The following is a 20,882-nucleotide window of genomic DNA, read 5'->3' as shown; positions in this document are numbered from 1 at the left end:
GCGAACATACATAAAAAATATACACAGAAGAATATAGAAGTGGGTAAACAATAAAAAATATTCCTTGTTGACTGACAATGAGAGGGAATTTTTAATCGCCAACCCCAGCATTTCTTTCTCTTACTATTTTTTAATGTATGGTTTCTATAATATATAATTGCAGGTACATTATATTATTAGTTATTTATTTGTAGTTATAATATATATTTAGTGGTGTGTTAGTTTTAAGGTTGTGGTTGACGGAATATTCCTCCAAATCCCGTTCAGGGTAAGGCGATTCTAATATATAAAAAAACAATGACAAGAACGAATATCATTCGTTTCAAAATTTGAATATAGGTAAAACGAATAATAAAATAAACAAAACTATGAGTAATAAAACGTACATAATGCATATTTTGATATGTGTGATTAATTATTAACCTTTCAAATTCTACGGTATTTTGTTTTTGTACATATTACGGATACGTTAATATAATTTTTAAACTAAACAAATATTTACGATATTAAAGGAGTTAAATCAGTAACGCAGTGAGGTGAATAATACGAGGTAAGAAAAATTATTTCTAAAAGGGTAGTGGGGTTTCGCCTTCTCGTTGGTCAATAGATTGGATTTAACGGGAGCTCTTCTTCACCTAGAATAACTTTGGCAATCTTGACAATCATATTACCACCGTTAATAAATATTTGAGCAGGTGTTTGTTGAACAAAACATGGTAAGAAAACGAGGGTACCGGGAGGCGTGAAATTATGCACGGTTGAAGTCAGTCATTTCCAGGAAGAATACTTACATCTTATACTTTTTTATAAATTTTTATAAATTCCAATAAAACGAATACGAATAAGACCAAATCAAGCTACCTAGCCATCAAATCGGCGACCCAAAATATATGAAAAATATTTTAGGAGACAGGGTATCATTTTACTAGAAGTAATTCTAAAGGTTATTAGCATTGTTCTGTAAATTTTAGTAGTATTGGCTTTCCATTTATTTCAGGTTTCATTAGTAAATATATTTCTTAATTAAGCACTCACCGAATATTGCAAGTAATAAACACATTCATTTGCATATCAAGAGTTAAATGAACGTTGTTAAGAATATTGACAATTATAAAATGGGTTGATAAAATTTGAATTCCTTATTTGTTGGTGACTTATTGCTGCCTCTGTGGGAAATAAGACAAAGTAGAAAGCAGTAGATGATCGAATGCTATAGAAGACAAAATATGAGCTTCCTGCAAGGGCGAGATTCGATATTTCTATAAATTACCTAAGATAATAGTTTGTAATAATTATATATACTGATAGAAAAACAAACTACAGCTACTAGATGATGAATAAATAACAAAAAACAATGTAATTTAAAAACTTAGATAAAGAAATTATTCTTCTAATCAGCACCATATATTTATTGTTTTTCAGGCGAAAAATTTGTAGCAGTTAAAATGAAATTAACTATATAATTTACATAAATGAAAGAAATGGGACAAAGAGGAGAAATAGTGACATTTTATTATTTGAACCTTATATCAGTTACTTTGATGCATCTACTTTTTAGACCTAATTTTGAAAAGTTAATAGCTTATTTAATGATTATAATTGCATTCTTTTAATATGCATTTCTAAATTATAATAAATTACCTAATTTTGTTAGTTATTGTTTTAATATTCGTTATTGTTTTAATGTGCTACAGTCAAATATCAATTTCAATATTGTTTTATTAATATATATCCTGTTTTAACATACATACACGTATTACTTCAGCTATTATTCCATATTTATGTTTATAACATAAAAATGACGCAAGATCATATATTTGATGCTCTGAAGCTGTTACAGTTTTGAAATTAATATTACATATGATACCCTTTATAAAATACAGTTGCGTAATAATTAAACTTATTAATGCTGCGTTGATTATTGAAAATTAATGGAAATTTGATATATTTGTGATCTTTTGTTGAAATTATTTCTTTACTCTATTATGTGAAAAATATGATTAACTTAATAAATCGTTGTCGTATTTCGACCACTCGAAGATCACTTTGGCGCTATATCTATTTTTTATAACAATGGGTAGTTTCATTTGTTAAATTTATATCGGTAGGCAATATGCAATCACAACTTTAATCGTATTTAGTAGTTCTTAGGCTAAACCCTGCTAATCCGACAATATGCACAGCAAATACTTTGTGTCCATGAATATTCCGCTTCGGTCTCGAATAATTCATAATATATTGCACTTGGAGTTCTCGCAGAAGATCCAGATCCTTTTACCTTCAGTCACAAAATATCTCAGAAACCGTTTTGTTTGGCATTTACACCGCGATATTGAAATGGCTTGAAATGTCATTTTAGTAAAATCATGTGGTAATCATTTTCCCTCCTTTTTTATAACATCTTTATTAGATACGCTTAGTACAATCTTAATTTACAATTAATTTATTGCTACTTCTCCTATGTACTTGGATTAATTAACAAGCAAGACGAGTGCGAGAAAATACATCAATATGTATTCCTCAATTATAAAATTAAAATTATTTATTAATTATTAACTTGTAGCTATAGTTTACACTAAATGTATACACTTTATATAAGTTCGTATAGTTTTGTTCGCTTCAATCTCCGGACATCCTACGCGCTGTCCAGCAGTTGCATTGCTTCCACGTTATTATTCCTCCTTTTGAAACATTCAAATCATTTATAAACGTCTGGAGACAGTTGAATCAGCAACTTCTAATCTATCTGAATGGTCTTTGAGATTTGGATCTGAGTTTTCGTCTAATTAGTCTTGCAATTCTTTGTCCTTGAACTTACTTGTTCCTTCAGGCTATTCTTTATATTGACATCACAATCACCAGTTTTACATCGTTGAAATCATGTGGTAGTCATTTTCCCACCTTTTGGATAATTCAAATAATTTATAAACGTCTGGAAACAGTTGAAACACTAACCCAAAGGGACAACCGAAAATACAATTGAAAAATGTAAAAAAATGCATTGATAGCGTCTATATACTACGAGAGCCCAATAATACTAAATGACTAAATGATGTTGGGATTTTTATATATTTTATATATGTGTTTTATGTATATTTATGTCTCAACCAAGGACTATAGTTGGAGGTCACGTTGAGCTTAAGCTCATATATATCCCTAGATCGTAAAAAGAACACTAATATATTGAAGAGAATGTGACCAATTGCATCATAATTATCTGCTTCCTCAGTACCATCGCTTATAAAAATAATATAAACAACCCACCTATAATTTTTTTACAATATTTCCGACCAAGACTATTGTAATGAACCTGATATTAATTTGAATTCATTTGTCTACAACAGTTTTCTTGCCAAAGAAAAAACACCAATTTTCCACTCTACTTATGATTTCGAGGGCCCTAATAAGATAATCTGTTTACTGGAAATGTCTGCCAAAACAATCAATATTGATAACAAGCAATCTAAAGATGAATGACGTCAAGTCTGACTAGCCTTCCTCGGTTATTTATGGTAAAGAAAAAGTAGTCATTCTCGATTCAACCTAGAAAATCTGTTCATAAATATATACCAGGTTGCTCGAGAAGTTGAATCTTTATTATCTAATATAATGTTTCTGAATTGCAAAACCGGGTCTATATATAATTAATTTCTTATCCTAAATCATATCTCGTTTTCTTGTCCTCTTTTTTTTTATTAGATGTGATTTTAACAATTTTTTGGGCTAGTTTCATTATATAGATATTCCAGAATTTTTATTTTAGTAACTTTTTAATTTAGTTCTATTTATTTTTCAGTTGTTAAAAGTATTAAGTCCACATTTTTCTCTTATAATCATTCGCATGGGTTTAACTATAACTATTTCATAACTTGATATGTTTATCTTTTGCTTTACAGTTTCCGTGTTATAATTTCTTTAAAATATTCGAAATAGTTAAGGGTTTTTTAAATTTGTTTCTGGTTCTCTTCTTCTATCCCTTTATAGTTATTTCCCTCTAGTTCGTGTATCCGTTCATCTTTTCTACTTTACTGTTGTGTTCTTTCACTTGAGAATTGATAGTACCGTTATTTTTTTCATTTTGGTTCTAGCATTATATATGATTCGCTCAATAAAACAGTGAACTCACGTCATCTGAATTGATACCGTCGCAATATTGCAGCATGAACACTGAATTTTAGTTCATTTCGATTTTGACATACAACAAAATTTTAATCTATATAAAATAATTAAACAAAAATATTGTTATTAAATAAAAAAAAATTACTATTAGTTATAATATTAGTTATAATAGTTTGTAGATTAGGGTTGTATTTTATTATACTTACATTAAACTTTTTTCCACATCACCTATGAGTTACAGTTTCAGGCATGTTTTTTTTTTAAATAGTGATTTCCCCTGGAGTCCTAATACACATAATTAACAATTGTATTTCCAAATAATATATTTTACTTTCATTACAGATCATATTTACCATTTACGTATAGCTCTTGTTTCCTTCAGTATAGTGTTTGCTTATAAAGTAATTTTGATGTCAATGTATTTCTTCTTAATTTGTTCTCTTACTATCTTTCTTGATAAATCTAGGTTCAATCACTGCATTCCCCGATATCTGCAAAAGAGTTAGTATTCTTTCTCTCCTGACATATTTTATTTAAATATTCATGTATATTCGGAATAATTACATACATATCTACGTACATAAATCTTTCAAACTCTGCAATAACATTTCGTAGAGTTAACAGATATTAATTATATACCTTTAGTTGTTTCCACTCTCTTCACCATGTCAGCATTAGATCATAATCCCATATCAGGAAAGTTTGATTCAAGGGAATAACTATAAAATATTAATTTTCAATCTATCGACATTAGTTCATGATTTCATTATTTGTCAATTTCTTCTTTGATTTCTCTGACAGAGTTCATCCAAACTGAAGGTGCTATCAACCATTCCTGTTTCCAGCACGAAGAAAAATATATCTGTAATAAATTATTAAAACGTTTTTCTTTATCCATTAGCATTTGTTTTCTTAACATTGTAAGTCTTGCTTGATTTTATTATGTGCTTTTAAAAATTGTATTACTTTAAAACCAATGAGTGAAAGTTTCATTAGTCCATTATGGATTATCTTTACACCACCAACAGTATATGAAATAATGTTCTACATCCCTCAAAATGAATTAATGTATTAAATTATGTTTATATTTGCTCACTGTTTTCATATATTTTATATATTTGATCTCTGAAAGAGCTAACATCAGGCTGAACTGTCACCAGCTTCGAATGAGGATGGTTGCTTTTCGACGAATCCAAAATTAAATTTTTCATTTTTTAAGACATTTTATTGACATTCAGCGCAGCTGCAATACGCTAATAACTATTTTCAATATGCAAGCTGATTGGGTTACATGTTCGAACGTATCAAACAGTATTGTGTCTCTTTTTAACTACGATAACCTGAGAAGGAGAATATTATGCTGTAGAAGGCAATATATTATACATCTTGATGACGTGATTTCGCTGTTACTTTAATAGACTATTATTTATAATTTTTTATTCAGTTTATTTTATCTTAAAACATTATTTTATTTCATAAAATAAACCGGTTTCACTCAAACGTTTACAATAACAATGCATTTTTATTGTTTCAACTATTTGGTGGCAATTATCTAGTTTAAATCTCTTTTATGCCCCAAAAAACGTAAACTGGTTCTGCAATAATAATGAATATAAAATCGTAAGAGCACTTAATGAGAGTAGATTAATGGACACTATTTTTCTTAATTTTTTAAATTATTTTGTCGACTAAACAGACCGAAGGTCGCCCAGAATATCTTCGAAAACGTCTCAGGGTCTTTTAAATGCTTTGCCTCCGTATATGAAACACTGTTTTATTGTTTATTCCTTTTTTAACCACGGGATTTTGATAATCTGATCGTTAGATATTGACTGTAAGATGATAAATATATTCTTAGGAATATAATTTAAATAAAATTGTAGATGGGGTTTATGATATATATTAAAATATTTTTTAAGAGAAATATTATTACAACAAAAACGTCAACTATATAATATTTTTTTGAGACCTCATTAGTATGTAACTTTTTAAATATTTAAGTTTTTAACCACTTTTTCCTGTGAGTGTTCTTTAAATATTAATAAACAGTTAGTGTAAATACATGGTAAAAGGATTTTCCTATTTCAGTTTAAAAAATACCTAAAATTAATGCCTCTAGACTAGAATACGCACTTAAATTTATTTTTCTTAATAATATATCGCACCCTGCTAAACTATTAATCAGAAACATGAAATGAAGAACAGTATATTTTAATAAGCCTTATTAAAAATTAATCAATAACATAATATGTTTGCTTTTATGATTATTTCTTTACATAAAATAAAGAAGTAAGAAGAGGAGTTAAAAATATTGAGATTATTTATATTTGACTGTGACTAGATTTCAATTTATAGAAGTACCATGTGTATTTTTACAGTTATAAACAATATGGGAACATTTATCACACCATCAAACGACCTCAAATCTACAATCGATCTCTACATATATTGTGAATTACTGTAAATGCCCAGAAGCTTGATTTTCACAATATCTGATATTCATACAATTTGAGCGATAATTTAATACTAACCGAATTGTTTGTACTATTTTATTAGTCATCACATCATCAAAAATTCATTAAAAACTCGTATTCATACTGAACTCGTTCTAATGAAAAATTAATGCAAACGACATTGAAATTCGAAAAAGCGGTTAAACCCCGTGATAACAAGAACCGTTAAATATATTAACAATACGAACAGATTTTGACGTGTCAATTCATTGTAAAAACTAAAAAATATAAAAAGCACGGTTGTATTCGTAGAACTGAAACCTTGAATAAGTACTCGCTGTTTCATAAGACATGGTGTTATAATTATTGCATTCGTTTAGTTTAGGACTGTGTCTTTTTAAAGGATTCCTCAAAATTGACAAGTAATACTTGGAAATTGATGGACACTTGCCGTCCATATGATTATGAATATTAAGATTCTTTAGGGCTCCAATTTCAATAAGAAAATCATCTTTAATGACGCATTTTTGTATGGATGGCTACGTTCCAAATGTAGGATGCTAGCATGTTTTTCGATCAGTACAGTACGAAAGTAAACAACTTTTAAACAACCTAACTTAACTCTTATACACGATGGGTTTCATATTGCAGCTCAAAAAGACGGAAAATTGCACCCAGATGAATTTAATGATCACAACATTTAAAACCTTTTCAAGATCGCCGTTTCACAACCTGCCAGCTTCCGGGGTGTTTTGTGACCGATGGTGACATTGATTGCAATGGGCAAGATTCGAAACGGGGCAAGAATGTCACTTCAAATCCATTCAACATCGCGATTTATTTGATATGTATATTATAAGCGCAAAAAGTCATGGGTTAATTCGAAAACTCCGTTTATATCAGTTAACACATATGGATCAGCAATGCTGATGCAGAGTTTACAGACGTCAATTCAATAAATTGAACAACTCATTGTTGCAAAAAATTCCAGCGATGACAAGTAACAGATGAAAAGTAATTTATAACATTGCAACATTACATCTATTGCATATATCAAATAAAAATTATCTTTAAAATATATAGCTCAAACACACGGTAGCCAATATGCATATTAAAAAATTAATTTTAATATTGATAAAGAACGATCAGAGTGCAAATATAACTAAATACGAATTATAAACTTTCAAGAATAATAATTCAAGGAACATAATGAACGTATTAGAATTACGTAATAATAATGTAGTTTCTGAACCATCAAACTCTGGTAAATGTTGCAGACTGCATAACTTGTTATACTTTAATTATTACACTATGTTACAAGGTGCTTTAATAGCAGAATTCGGGGGATGAAATATATACCGGAAAGAAGAAAAAGATGTTCTTCATGAATCTTTGTGTTTCTTTTGTTAACACTTTTAACTAATCAAACGAACGACTCTACCTTTACATCGGGAATATTCTATGACTTTTTAATATAACTTATATTGATTTGTTAACTATATAATAAGTTTATGTTAATATAATTATATAATAAAAAAGTAGTCAATTTAAAAATTAAATTTTTGAAAGGTGAAGTAACATTGATAAAATTACAAACATGTTTTAGACTTGATTGTTTAAAAATATTTAAAGAAAAACACTTGCGAGAAGTTTTTCAAATGTATAATATTAATAGATACAAATTTATGAATTATTATGTTTTGAAAATCGAAATTATAATGTTTAGATTTAAAGAATATATTAATTATTATTATCTTTAAATTAATAAGTCTATAATATCCAAGACCATATAACTCAAAATGCAATTATATTCTTTTATAACTAGGGTTATTAAAATTACCTGCCATTGCAAGTGTAATATATATATATATTTAATTTTCACTAATTATATTCCTTCAGATAAATAATATTAAGTGATTAAATATAATTATTATTCTGATATCGTTGAACTATTGACATTGAAATCGCTAAGTATCAAGGCCTGCTGCTTAAATAAACCGGCAGAGCAAGAAAATATGTAATGGACATCAATGTACAATAATAAACTGATAATGAACCACAACGCACTTGAACGAACATAAACTATATGAATTATGAAATTTGAAATTATTTAAAATAACGAAACCTTTTATTTTACTTTACAATTGCTGAAACTGTTAAAAACTTTTACCCAAGACCGTGTAACATTTTGGATCAACTAGATGCAACAATTCGTCAACAAGCACTTAGTCTCCTGAATAAAAAGTCAACTAAAATTCTGGTATATTTTGGAGATTTTTACAAAGCTTTGTAGCTAGCTAGTAAAAAGCTAGCATAGCTAGTTAAAACTAATTCAACATCCAGCCTTCAATGTGATGAATAATAATTATTTGGTAAGAATTGGTTTTTGAGGAAATAGAGGAACCCAAAACCAGAAACTGTTTTAAAATTTCTATTTCTACGTTCACAAATATAGTATACAACGATCGGCTAACAACCTACAGTATATCCAATAAAAGAGTGAACTTAAATAGTCATCTAAATTCATGACGTCAAAACGTGGCAATGTTGCCGCATTTAACTTTGACTTTTATTTTATTATGGTTTTGCCATAATAAAGTTTGATAAACGAATAGTTTTACACCAGAGGAGTTGCAAAAGGTTACTCATCAAAACATATATTAGTAATCAATATTTCAGTTTATAAAACTTCTTCGGGTTTCGACCACCTTTTCTTTGACACATTATTATCATACTTCAAAAATGTCCCAATTTCGATTAGTTTCAGGTATGGAATTTGTTTTGATCTATAGTCCTATGTAAATGGTTCAAAAATAGTTTGTCTTTGATCCTCAGTTTCATAGTGATGTCGTTTGATGAACTATATTGTCCTACCAGAATATTTTTAAAAATTTTATTGGCTCTCTCAATGATTGGTTGGACTAGATGTGGCTGGCATTTCTTTAAACACTGTTACTACAACCACCACCCAATTTTAGTATGTGCTGCATTTTTCCTTTTTAATAGCTAAGAAGGCATTTTTAAAGCATAATACATTTTATATTAACAAATGAATGATACCATCTTTATACCTAAAATATTTTATGGACTATTACCTTTCGAACATGTTATAGTAAGGCTTTGTTTAATAAATATTATTGTAGTTCGACTCTAAAGCCCGACATGACTTTTTCCGCAACCTTAGGTTTGTATGAACTATTTTACATATAAGACTGTTTATGTTACCTTCACAACTTAACGAACTTTATTGAAAATGTTGTTAGTATATAATGAATAATTAATAAAACGTATCATTGATGAATATATTTTAAAGGCTAGATATACTTTGTTGTTTGATAAATAATAAGAAATATATTGTGGTTATCTATAAGTAATTTTATTTTTATTTTTCAGATGTAATATTAAATATTCATATAAAAATAATATGAATAAGCTTCATTATAATACAGTTCACGTTAACCTACCTTGTTTTCTATACAGTTTTATATAACGTATCTTGGAAATATTCTATTATAAATATAAACACAATATTTTCAGTCGTGATCTAATATTAGGCGTATGACTTGAGTTACATAACCTCGTAGAAAAACAAAGTTTTCCATGTCAACTTATTTATAAACATATTAGGCACAAAATTTTATAATAAGGACAAAAAAGTATGGAAATCAATTTATAGAGTTCTTGGTATCGAAAACTGTAATTAGTTTTACAAACGTATTAGTGGACAATATCTTATATAAAAGAAAATGTCCAAAAGATTACGTAGGAACTAAATAGTAAACCTAATCTCAATAAATTAATTTTACTTCTGAAAACTCAAGTTATCTGACAAACTCCTACTATTTACTACTTAAGAACCTACTACTTAAGAAGTTTACTTCAGTACATTATTTTAACTCTAAAATATTACTATAGACAACAGCAAGTGTACAAGTCTGTACTATCTGGATAGAAAATGGTTTTATTTTGCCTAAATATGTAGCTTATTCTTTTGCAATACGATATAAAAGGTCAGTAATTAATATAATATCAACCGCATTCATTTTTTCAATGTCAGTTGTACAGTGCAGTTCCCAAAACTCTATAATTATGAGTTTTCCCTCCTAAAGATGTCTGGACCTTCTTCTACACCACCCGAATTCATTGTTAAAATATTCTTATGGTTAATTTGATAATGAAATAGCAATATAACTATAAATCTCCTAATCTTTATTATAATATAGTCATTTATTTTTGTTTTTACGCATTTATCATTTGGAAAGTGGAAGAATAAATCTTAACAACCAACAGTTGAAAGTATATTGAGAAATATATTTAAACTATGATGTCACACCGGCGATTTATTTAGTAATGTATCATATTTCGTTATGTATTCAATGTTTAATGAAATATTTTTGTTTCAGAAGTTGATTTGGAGATTATCAACGTCGTGGTAAGTTAAAAACTTTAATCAAGTCCGAATGTTAAAGATATTTACTAAATGGTTTATGAATAGCGCAAGGGAAAAAGTTATAAGGTTTTACTTTTTAAATTGAGCTTTTGTTCTTTGAAAAAAGGTACATTAAACTTGAAATAAAAAAGGAATAGATTTATTTATAAAAAAATTTTTATATATAATATAAAACATATTCTTACTAAATATATACTTAATGCATTAGAGATAAAAATGAACAAAGTCAGGAATTGTTCAATATATATAAAATAGTTATCCACAGAGCTTTCCAGAAAGCCTGGATATCCATAAATTTTGACTGTGAAACCGGAAGGTAACATTTATAGCATGATTCCGGTAGTAACAGCTTTGAGTCGGCAACATTAAGAGAATCATTACAGGTTCTCTGCTTTCTTTGGATGCTGTAGGAATAGATAGTGCCCAAGAAGAATGATAGCCTTTATGTTTCTTGTATGTAGGATAAAATGCCTACAAGAAAAATTGCATGCTTTTTTATATAGGGGATGAACAAAATAAAATGAACACATAACATATATACAATGTTTATTTATTAATGAGTTGTTGAAAATATTTCCTCAATCAAATTCACCCACTCACTCAAACTTCCTGTAATATTGTTCCATTCTTGTAACAAAATATTGATCAACTGCTTCAATGACGATAGATATGTAAACCTAACTCCTCATAAATTATCAATTATGTTGAGTTCTGGCAATTATGCTGACCTGGGAAAATGTTTGATGGCATTCTGATGTTTCTCAAACCAAAACTGAACCATTTTCTCTGGCTGCGTGTATAGACGTATGATGATAAGCTTAGGGTATAGTGTTTGGCAACAATGCACGAGATAAGTAGAAGAAGTTTTATGATCGTTGCACCACTTCTTTTTCAGCATAGCGTTAACTGTCATTTTAAAGGCCTTTGCAATCATAAATATTAGCCTTATGGAACTATAGCCGTACAGTATTTGTCGACGAAGTGTTACTCAAGTAAGTCATGAGTGACTTTTGCAGTATTTTTAAGTTATCTGGCTGCAATCTCAATTTGTTTATTACTATTAGTAGTTCCATAAACTGCCCAGAGGATAATAAGTATTTGTTATATTTATATTATATCAATCAACTTATATATATCAACAATAAATCACTTCATTAAGTGATTATTAAGTCCAATATAAAATACTATTTTAATTAATTAGTCTTATTCTAAAGTCTATATATGTCCAATAATCAGATCGGATGGTGTTAGACGTTTTAGTCTGTGCACTCCACTGTTACTTCTCATATTTAGCTGATTAGAGAGTGAATTGGGATGCATTGACACTCTTTCGAAGTACTTCACACATACAGGATGAATTACACTCGTGATTGGTCCTAGAGGAACATCCTGTTGTATCACTTCATTTGAAACATAGTACAGAGCATCGACAATAGCACGCAATACTTTTAGAACCGTTTTATGATGGATATATTGGACTTGCTAGCGGTTCCCCATTGAGGATTGGATTCGATATGACTAAATAGGCTTTAGTATATACAACAATATGTTGTTATCTAATGGTAGCTAATATTTGGCTAAATGGGGCTAAGACTGCCGTGTCGTTTGCGTATGTTGCCACAGTTGTTATTTTTGTTGAAAGTTGACCGGTTGTGTACAGAAGATATAGTATAGACCCAGCACACTATCTTGCCGAACTACTGAATATATTGCATGTAATTCGGTATGTTCATAGACTTGCTTTACAATAAAATGACGATCTGTAAGGTAAGATTTTAGTAGATTATAATCCAGATAAGGGAGAATTATATTTAACTTAACCTGCAATCCTATATGCCATACTTTATCAAAGGCCTGAAATGTCGAAGAATGCAGCTGAACTGCTATTTTGATATTTAAGTATATATTATATTGTTAACAAGTTTACGCTTTTGTTCTATTGTCCCATGTTTATTAAGAAACAAATTAGTGTTCTGCAATCATTTTTCTTTTTTCTATTATACAATTGAGCCTCTATGTACAATTTTTCAAATAATATGTATAATATATATAATCCAGATAAGGGAGAAGTTTATTTAACTTAATCTGCAATCCTATATGCCATACTTTATCAAAGGCCTGAAATGTCGAAGAATGCAGCTGAACTGCTATTTTGATATTTAAGTATATATTATATTGTTAACAAGTTTACGCTTTTGTTCTATTGTCCCATGTTTATTAAGAAACAAATTAGTGTTCTGCAATCATTTTTCTTTTTTCTATTATACAATTGAGCCTCTATGTACAATTTTTCAAAAACCAGGTCGGTAGGAGGTGATATCTTCTGGTGTTTTCCCTGGTTTGAGAATCATTATTATTTGAGCTACTTTGCAGTTGCTAGGAAACTAACTACTTCGTAATATAGCATTGAATATGAATATTAATACTTTTACCCCCTTTTTTTAACCCTTCTCTGACAGTTCCTGTAATATTTTTCCGGTTATTAAATCATATCCAGGTGCTTATTAATTTTTGTTGAGCTTCTTTGATGTTAAAGTTTTTATGTGGTCCATTTGAAACGGCGAATTTAGGAAGCTAGTAATTTTATTTTCGTCGTTTGGAGAAAAGACATTTTTTACATACTTTGAGAAGATGTCGAGCTTTTCTTTATTTCTTCTAGCCCAGTTATTTCAAATAATTAATTTTAATAGGAGGGTCACACTGCTGGGGCTTTTTGAGTTTTCGTGTTGCCTTTTATAATAACTAATCTGTAGTGTCAGATTTTTTAAGTATTCCTTGATGCTTTGGTTTTGTTCATTTTGAATGAACTATTTCAGCTCTTTTATTGCTTTATTAAAATTTCTTTTATTTCCTTCACTTCTTAGCTGTTGCCATTTCTTTCGCTTTTTTATGTTTTCTTCAATTTTTTCCCGAATTGTACATAATGTGTGCATATTTTTGTTTCTTAATGTTTCACTGTTAGGAGTCGCGATATATACTGATTCCTGTATATTGCTATTGTTTCTACATCAATTTCGGATTGTAATGGTAAGTTTAAAGAGACGGTTCTATCTAATTTTTCTCTAAATAGCAGCCAGTTATCTCTACAATTGTGCGGCCAATATACGACCAGACGAACTATATTACCTGGTGTTTATATTATTTTATCTTTCGCGAATCACCTTTAAATCTCAGAATTACTTCTAATGTTTAAGATGCGGCACAAAGAAACGAAATGCGGTGTAATGATTATATTGCCATCTGCAGCAGTCATAAAATATAATCAGCTCTTGAGTGAATTCTCCTATACGCCTTAGACATTGCTTGTCAATGCGCTGTGATAATATTTATAATATACAGCGTATTTCCACTTAAAAAAATATAAATCAATAAACAATACCTATAAATGTTTAATTATATTAGTGAGAATTGTCAATTTTTAGGCTCTTTTATTTAACCAGCATTAATTAATATTAGTAGAATAGCTTAATAAAATTCAATATTTTGCTAATATCTATATATTATATCTTCACAAAAGAAATACAGATCATATGACTATGTATTTAGGGTATTAATAAGTTTCTCTTTGTCCAATATCGACGTTGTTCTTGTCCAAGCATTGAAGGAAGGCAACGGCAGCATCGTCTTTATTTGGTTTGTTCACTGCACACTCGTTGACGATTTTATTTACTTTAGCTTGATCCTTAACGACTTCTCCTATGAGTTTAGCGGTAACTTCTTTATTGAATTTTCCATTCGGGTCTTGGATATTCAGATTGACTGTCATGCAGAACACGTGAGCGCCGAAGTTGGGTGGTAGTTCGACGGTTTCGTTATTTTTTACTTTCTCAAAGATCGACTCGTCAACGAAGGTAGCTGGGTCAGATTGACATACATCATGAAGCTTCTCCCATTTCTCCAGTACAGATTGTCCCTGTAATAGATATTTTAAAATAATAAGTATTTAGTTAAATATATGAAGTCTATGTTTGGTTCGGTAGCACTAATGTTGATTTTTTAAAATTTATTCAAGTATAAATGTTATGAACAAAAATAAATTAGTATTTGTTAAATTGGCGGATGATCTGTACTGATTTCCTAAATGTTATAAACATATTCCAAATTCGTATAGTTAATTATTATCTGATTTAAATCGCAATATAATATTTATGCAGCAAAGTAATATTTTCTTAAATAATTTAATTAATTGCTATTATATTTAGGACTATAACCTAATTTGGAAGTATTTAGAAAATATGGTGTTGCGAGCTATTAAGTAGCATCGGGTATATTTGTAAACAACTTCATGACCAACCTCACTGACAATGTTCACTTTTCAGTAATGTATCATTTCGTCGAAGTTAAAACAAATTTTTTTTCAGTACGTTGAATATGTCGGAATTTGTACCGAATAAATCACATTGGCGGCAACTTTTACTTTTTGTCTCAGTTTGAAGAAAAATGGGACTGAAACTCATGGAATCATGTGTGAAGCTCATGGCAACTATGTTCCATCGATTTCAACATGTGACATGTTAATACTGGTTTCAAAGTTTTAAAAATGCTGTTTGAAGGCGTTACTCAATGGTAATCCATATAAAACGTAAGAAGAAAATGCAGAACTGTTGGGAATAATACAAGAAATAATTTCCAACCGTTTGATTAACACTGGAATAATCCAAAAGCTTGGATATGTTTTGCCGTATGAATTGAAGGCAAAGGACATTGAAAGGGGTTTAGTCACGCGTGAAGTGCTGGTTCAAAGACAAAATCGGAGAGATTTTCATTCCATTACGATAATCCAAAATAATATCACGCTGACGACCGGGTCATGCACCAGCATTGCCGAATATCCATGGTTCCAAGCTATTATGTGATATTTGGTGGGATCAGCTTAGTGAGGTATACTATGAACTATTAGAAACTAATGAAACCATCAATAGAAATCGCTATGGGCTACAATTGATGTGTTTGACCCGAGTGAAAAATGGCCGGAAGAGGCAAAGACACAACAATATTATTTGTCAGAATGACGCTCGACTAATTTTCTAAAAATCGATGACAATATAATTGAAAACATAAAAAAGGGAAGTGGTACCACACCCGTCGTATTCTCCAGACCGTACTCTTTCTGATTACTGCTTGTTTCGACATATGAATAGTGATGGAATCCATACATTGGTTGGAAGATGGGAAAAGTAGTAATACTCTAATCCTAAATCTAAAAAAATCTTCTAAAACGTATTTATGGACCCTAATATAAATAAAATAACTTTTTTTTATTAAATTTTCATATAACAATATATTATAGTATATAAAATTATATCTATTTTTACGTACCATGACAACAGATACACAAAGTACCAAAGCTAGAACTTGTTTCATCTTGGTAATGGGCAAGTGGCAACTGAACACTGAAGATGCAGATCACTGTATAATTTTTCCGACAAGCAGTTTGTCTTTTATATAAAAAACAATATGTCCATTTTCTATTATTCTAATAAAACATAAGGATAATGGCTATGTTAATTATTCTTTTATCGTTTATTTATGTCCATAGTGGTAATTTTAATTGTTTCTAACTAAAATCGTGAACATCTTAAACCGCAACGCATCCATAATAGGTGTAAGATGATCTGGGTTGTAAACTTGAGATGATTTCCTTTTTTATTGTCCATGGCTCGGTTTGTTGTAGTGATATAAATAAATAAAGTAGTAAACAATGTTTTGGGATTATACTTGACTTAACGAAGGTAATACAGTTTTATTTGTTACTTTCTAACATACTTTACAGGTAAGTTTTTATCTTATTTTTTAAACAAAATCAGTTATTGTAGTGGCGGCTCCTGAAAAAAAAAAATTTAAAGTGTTCTACAATTTTTGAAAATAAAAACGTCGTAAAAAAGTCCATATTACGCTATTTTCTGTTTGCTAATCACCTTGTCATTAAAATTATCTATTTTGGATATAAACTGTTTGTCAATCTATAGCGTGGAAAGAGCTGTTAAATGATCTTCGGTCATTGAATTTCTGAGAAACGTTTTAATGCGCTTTAGTATTGAGAAACACCTTTCGGCCTTTGATGGAAGTTGTCAGCACAATTTCTAAAACTTGCCTAGTCTCCTTCAACGTATCTCCTAGATTGTTTGTTATTAAAAATTTTAGAACAGGTAGTACACCATTTAATGTTCTACAATCATTTCTTGAATAATTAACTGACAGTTCAGTTGGTAATCGTCCTCTATCGAGTGTAGGATAAAAGGAACATACAGATATGAGTTTATAATATAAGAAATTTACTGCAATACTCAATAATACGAAATATTCCGAAAGGACAAGTGAGGCAACTACTAGATGCTCTTTAAAATTAAATCGATCTTTTGCACTATTTATTATAACATCACAAAACTCTAAAGCAGAAATTCGAGGATCAAATTTAATGGACCTGGACGAATGCCTTTATTTTCTGATGGCTCAGGACTTACTATATCTGAAGCTTCACTAATGATGTTATCAATATAATTTCGAATTTAAATAATACTGCGTTATACAAAATTATTGACACTTATTCCAGTATATTTGATTTTTCTTGGCTGCAGTTGGTAAAAAAGGATATCTACGTGGGGTATCACATGATGTAAAAGAGTTAACTAAAAATTGAAGATCGGATCATTTAATATAGGGCAAATAGAGGCTGCTACACTACATATTTTGTCGCAGGAGAATTGATCTTCGATTTCTTCAACAGACTCAATTGGATGCAGATTCCTTATAATTATGAAGATGGATTTAAGAATTTTCTTTTCATTTTATTTTCAAACTTAAGTGCTCTAAATCGGTGACCCCTATTTCCGTCCATGTTTTATAGATATCAAAAAGTAAGCAGGGAGAACAATACAGCGCATTTTTTGTTACATTCATAAATCCATTCATTCTTTAAATGATTGTCTCCATTAAATTTGCGGGTGTAACTTTTCCTTCTACTTGCACCAGATTTCTCAATAATAATATCTGATAATAGTCTTCATAGTCACAGTTATTAATATTGTTCTTATTAACTATTATTAACCAATATCACATATGGGGCTGAACTAAATGAAGCGAAATCTCCACTTAAATATCGGCCTTGCTTTAGCTCGTTCGAGAAGACGCGGTGGTAGTGGAATGTCGCGCGGGTGGTTGAAGGAGTTTGCAGAAGAGCTTCTTTATATTTTCTTTTTGGGGAGCTCTGTAGCACTAAAGCGCTTATACACCAGCCGCCATTGAGTTATTATATAGTAAAGGGCCTTTCAAGATTTGATTTACCTCATTCGCTTTGTTAAAATGTTGACAACCTAAAAAATAATACAGCTGACAATTTGAAAAACAACTTTCAAACATTTTGTTGATCGTAACTGCTTGGTAAAGATTTTGACCGAGAATCATTATTATGCTTTAGTTCTTGGAAATTAGGGATGATCAAAATAAGGAGAAATATGATGATATGATATTGGATGATATTAATGTGGACAACATGTGATTTCAACAAGATAATTTTTTATAACATCTTTATTACATACGCTTCGTACAATCTTAATTTACAATTAATTTATAACTACTTTTCCTATGTACTTGGATTAATTAACAAGCAAGACGAGTGCGAGAAAATATATCAATATGTATTCCTCAATTATAAAATTATAATTATTTATTAATTATTAACTTATAGCTACAGTTTACACGAAATGTATACACTTTATATAAGTTCGTATGGTTTTGTTCGCTTCAATCTCCTGACATCCTGCGCGCTGACCAGCAGTTGTATTGCTTCCACGTTAGTATGATTTAATAATCTTCTTTCGTGTTTCAAGGCGAAATCTTAGATTACTTCGCAAATCCATTTGATTTCCAGGTCATCGTGCAGTTCTTTGTTCTTCTGTTCATTTGTAGGATTTGTGGACTGCCATTTGTACTTCTTCTACTGCCCTAGGCAGAGATATGTGGTTTGCCATAATAATTGTGTTGTCAGCCAAGGTTCCAATTAGTGTTTCTTTGTTGTTGGAATGTCAGCAGTGTAGAGCAGATACAGGAGAGGTCCTAAGACCTGTTAACGCGTAAGTCCTTACGCGGTAACAATTTGCTTATCTTACAGATTAACCCCAAATTCCAAACCCGATCAAAAGCTTGTGAGACATCCAGGAATATTGCAGGGCAGTATTTATTTTCCCCAAATGCTCTTTCAATAGCTACAGTTACTCTGTGCACTTGATCGATTGTTGAATGGTGATTTCGAAAACCAAATAGGAAATCCTGTATTGTTACCAAATGTTTAACACGTTTAAATATTAGTTTCTCAAATAGCTTTGATATTGCAGATAGTAGCAAAATAGGCCTGTAAAATTCGACTTGTTCTGCAGGTTTGTCAGGTCTTTTAACATAATTATTTGTGCCACCTTAAAACATTCCAGGACATGCTTCAGCCTTAAACAGGCATTAAATATATATGTCAACATGAAGATTGCTTTCGTGGCGGTTCTTTCAATAATCCAGGTGAAATGTCATTTATACCAGGTGCCTTTTTAGGACTGAGGTTATCAATTTCAGTGGCAACTTCCAGTGGAGAAACTAACAAGATAATGGCACCTAAAATATTGCCCATAAAATTTTCTATTAACGTTAACTTTTTCGTCTTATATTTAACAATACTTTAATAATAAATACTGTATCAAACAAAAATGATGTTGAGTGAACAACCAATATATAGTAATACAAAACAAACCCTTTTCTTTAGACACACTACTAATCATATTTCCCGCTCCGATGTAAAAGACCGTTCTTTTGAACACCGTGTCAGTCGTTCACTATAAAATACGTAGATACTACTAAATATTTCAGTTTTTAATTTCCGGTATTGCTGGTATAAATGTGTTCGAATAGACACTTCCATCAAGGGCAGCCATTGTTGGTCACTTTTATTAGAGAATAATAAGGATGTGGTCTCATTTTTATGGTCATAATCATTAGCATTATAAAAATACAATTATTTTGTCATACTGAATAAAAAGTTAAATCACAGTAAATAACTGATTACGCCAAAAAAGAAACTAAAATTATTAAGATTGACATTAGTCCAAAGAAATTGCCCAGGTTGTGACTTAATTAAGGACAATTTCTGTAAAAGCTACCTAGAAATACAATAATAAAAGTCACCAAGTTGGTCAATGCAGCACTTCAACTAAAAAATATCCCAGACGTTTGGAAGGCGGATGAAATTATCATGATCCCAAAACCTGGAAAATCACTAAATGAAATAAAATCCCTAATAACCTAATACCTACAGATCAGTTTGGGTTCGTTAACAAACATTCGACGATTGACCAGGTGCATAAAATAACAGACGTAATTGAAAAAGCCTATTAAGCTAAAAAAGGATGTTGATATATTCTTGCTAGATGTGGCACAAGTATTCGATAAGGTATGGCATGAAGGCCTTGTTCATTAGCTACATAAAATATTACCGAAATAATACAATGAGCTATTCAAATCTTACATTACAAACACAAAAAACATGCTCTACAATAAAAGAAATTAAAGCAGGAGTACCAGCAGGAAGTGTAATGGGGTATATTCTTTACTTATTTTACACATGTGATGGAAACACTCAAAAATGGAAAATATCACTGCTATTCTTGCTGTCGGAGGCAAAAGCGAAGAAGCGTCACGAAAATTAGATGCAAACAAATAACAAACACGCAAGTAACAATATAAATAATTGGACCCAGACTTGGAAAGAAAAAGTAACAAAATTAAAGCTGTACATGTGCAGTTCACGTATGAGCAGACGGCACTAATGCCAACAATAATAAATAAAACAAGGCCAAGTATTTCGAAATGAATATTGA

General features: G+C 30.1%; 2 protein-coding genes across 13 annotated transcripts in view; one reads left to right on the top strand and one right to left on the bottom strand.

The window, feature by feature from the left end:
* Cbp53E (Calbindin 53E) overlaps positions 1-20,882 on the top strand; it is a 404,419-nt gene that overhangs the window by 103,537 nt on the left and 280,000 nt on the right. For 7 of the 12 annotated variants that reach the window (XM_076411008.1, XM_076411003.1, XM_076411006.1 and 4 more), the window contains one exon: positions 10,976-11,004. The gene's annotated coding sequence lies outside the window, so the exon portion shown is untranslated. Of the gene's footprint in view, positions 1-10,975; positions 11,005-16,663; positions 16,796-20,882 lie in introns of those variants that run through there. The other 5 variants (XM_076411010.1, XM_076411007.1, XM_076411001.1 and 2 more) reach the window with 4 other exon arrangements.
* LOC143200561 (uncharacterized) lies at positions 14,504-16,502 on the bottom strand. The gene is made up of 2 exons (XM_076411022.1): positions 16,342-16,502; positions 14,504-14,935 (listed from the first exon to the last, which is right to left on the bottom strand). The coding sequence occupies exons 1-2, from the start codon at positions 16,384-16,386 to the stop codon at positions 14,573-14,575; spliced, it is 408 nt and encodes a 135-aa protein (XP_076267137.1). The 5' UTR covers positions 16,387-16,502; the 3' UTR covers positions 14,504-14,572.

This window comes from Rhynchophorus ferrugineus, unplaced genomic scaffold (assembly GCF_030347505.1).
Source record: "Rhynchophorus ferrugineus isolate W39M unplaced genomic scaffold, kcgeb_rfMv2 rfM8, whole genome shotgun sequence".
Classification (NCBI taxonomy): Eukaryota; Metazoa; Arthropoda; class Insecta; order Coleoptera; family Curculionidae; genus Rhynchophorus; species Rhynchophorus ferrugineus.
Note: the sequence above shows the minus strand (reverse complement) of the source record. Positions and strands in the feature narration are given on the sequence as shown.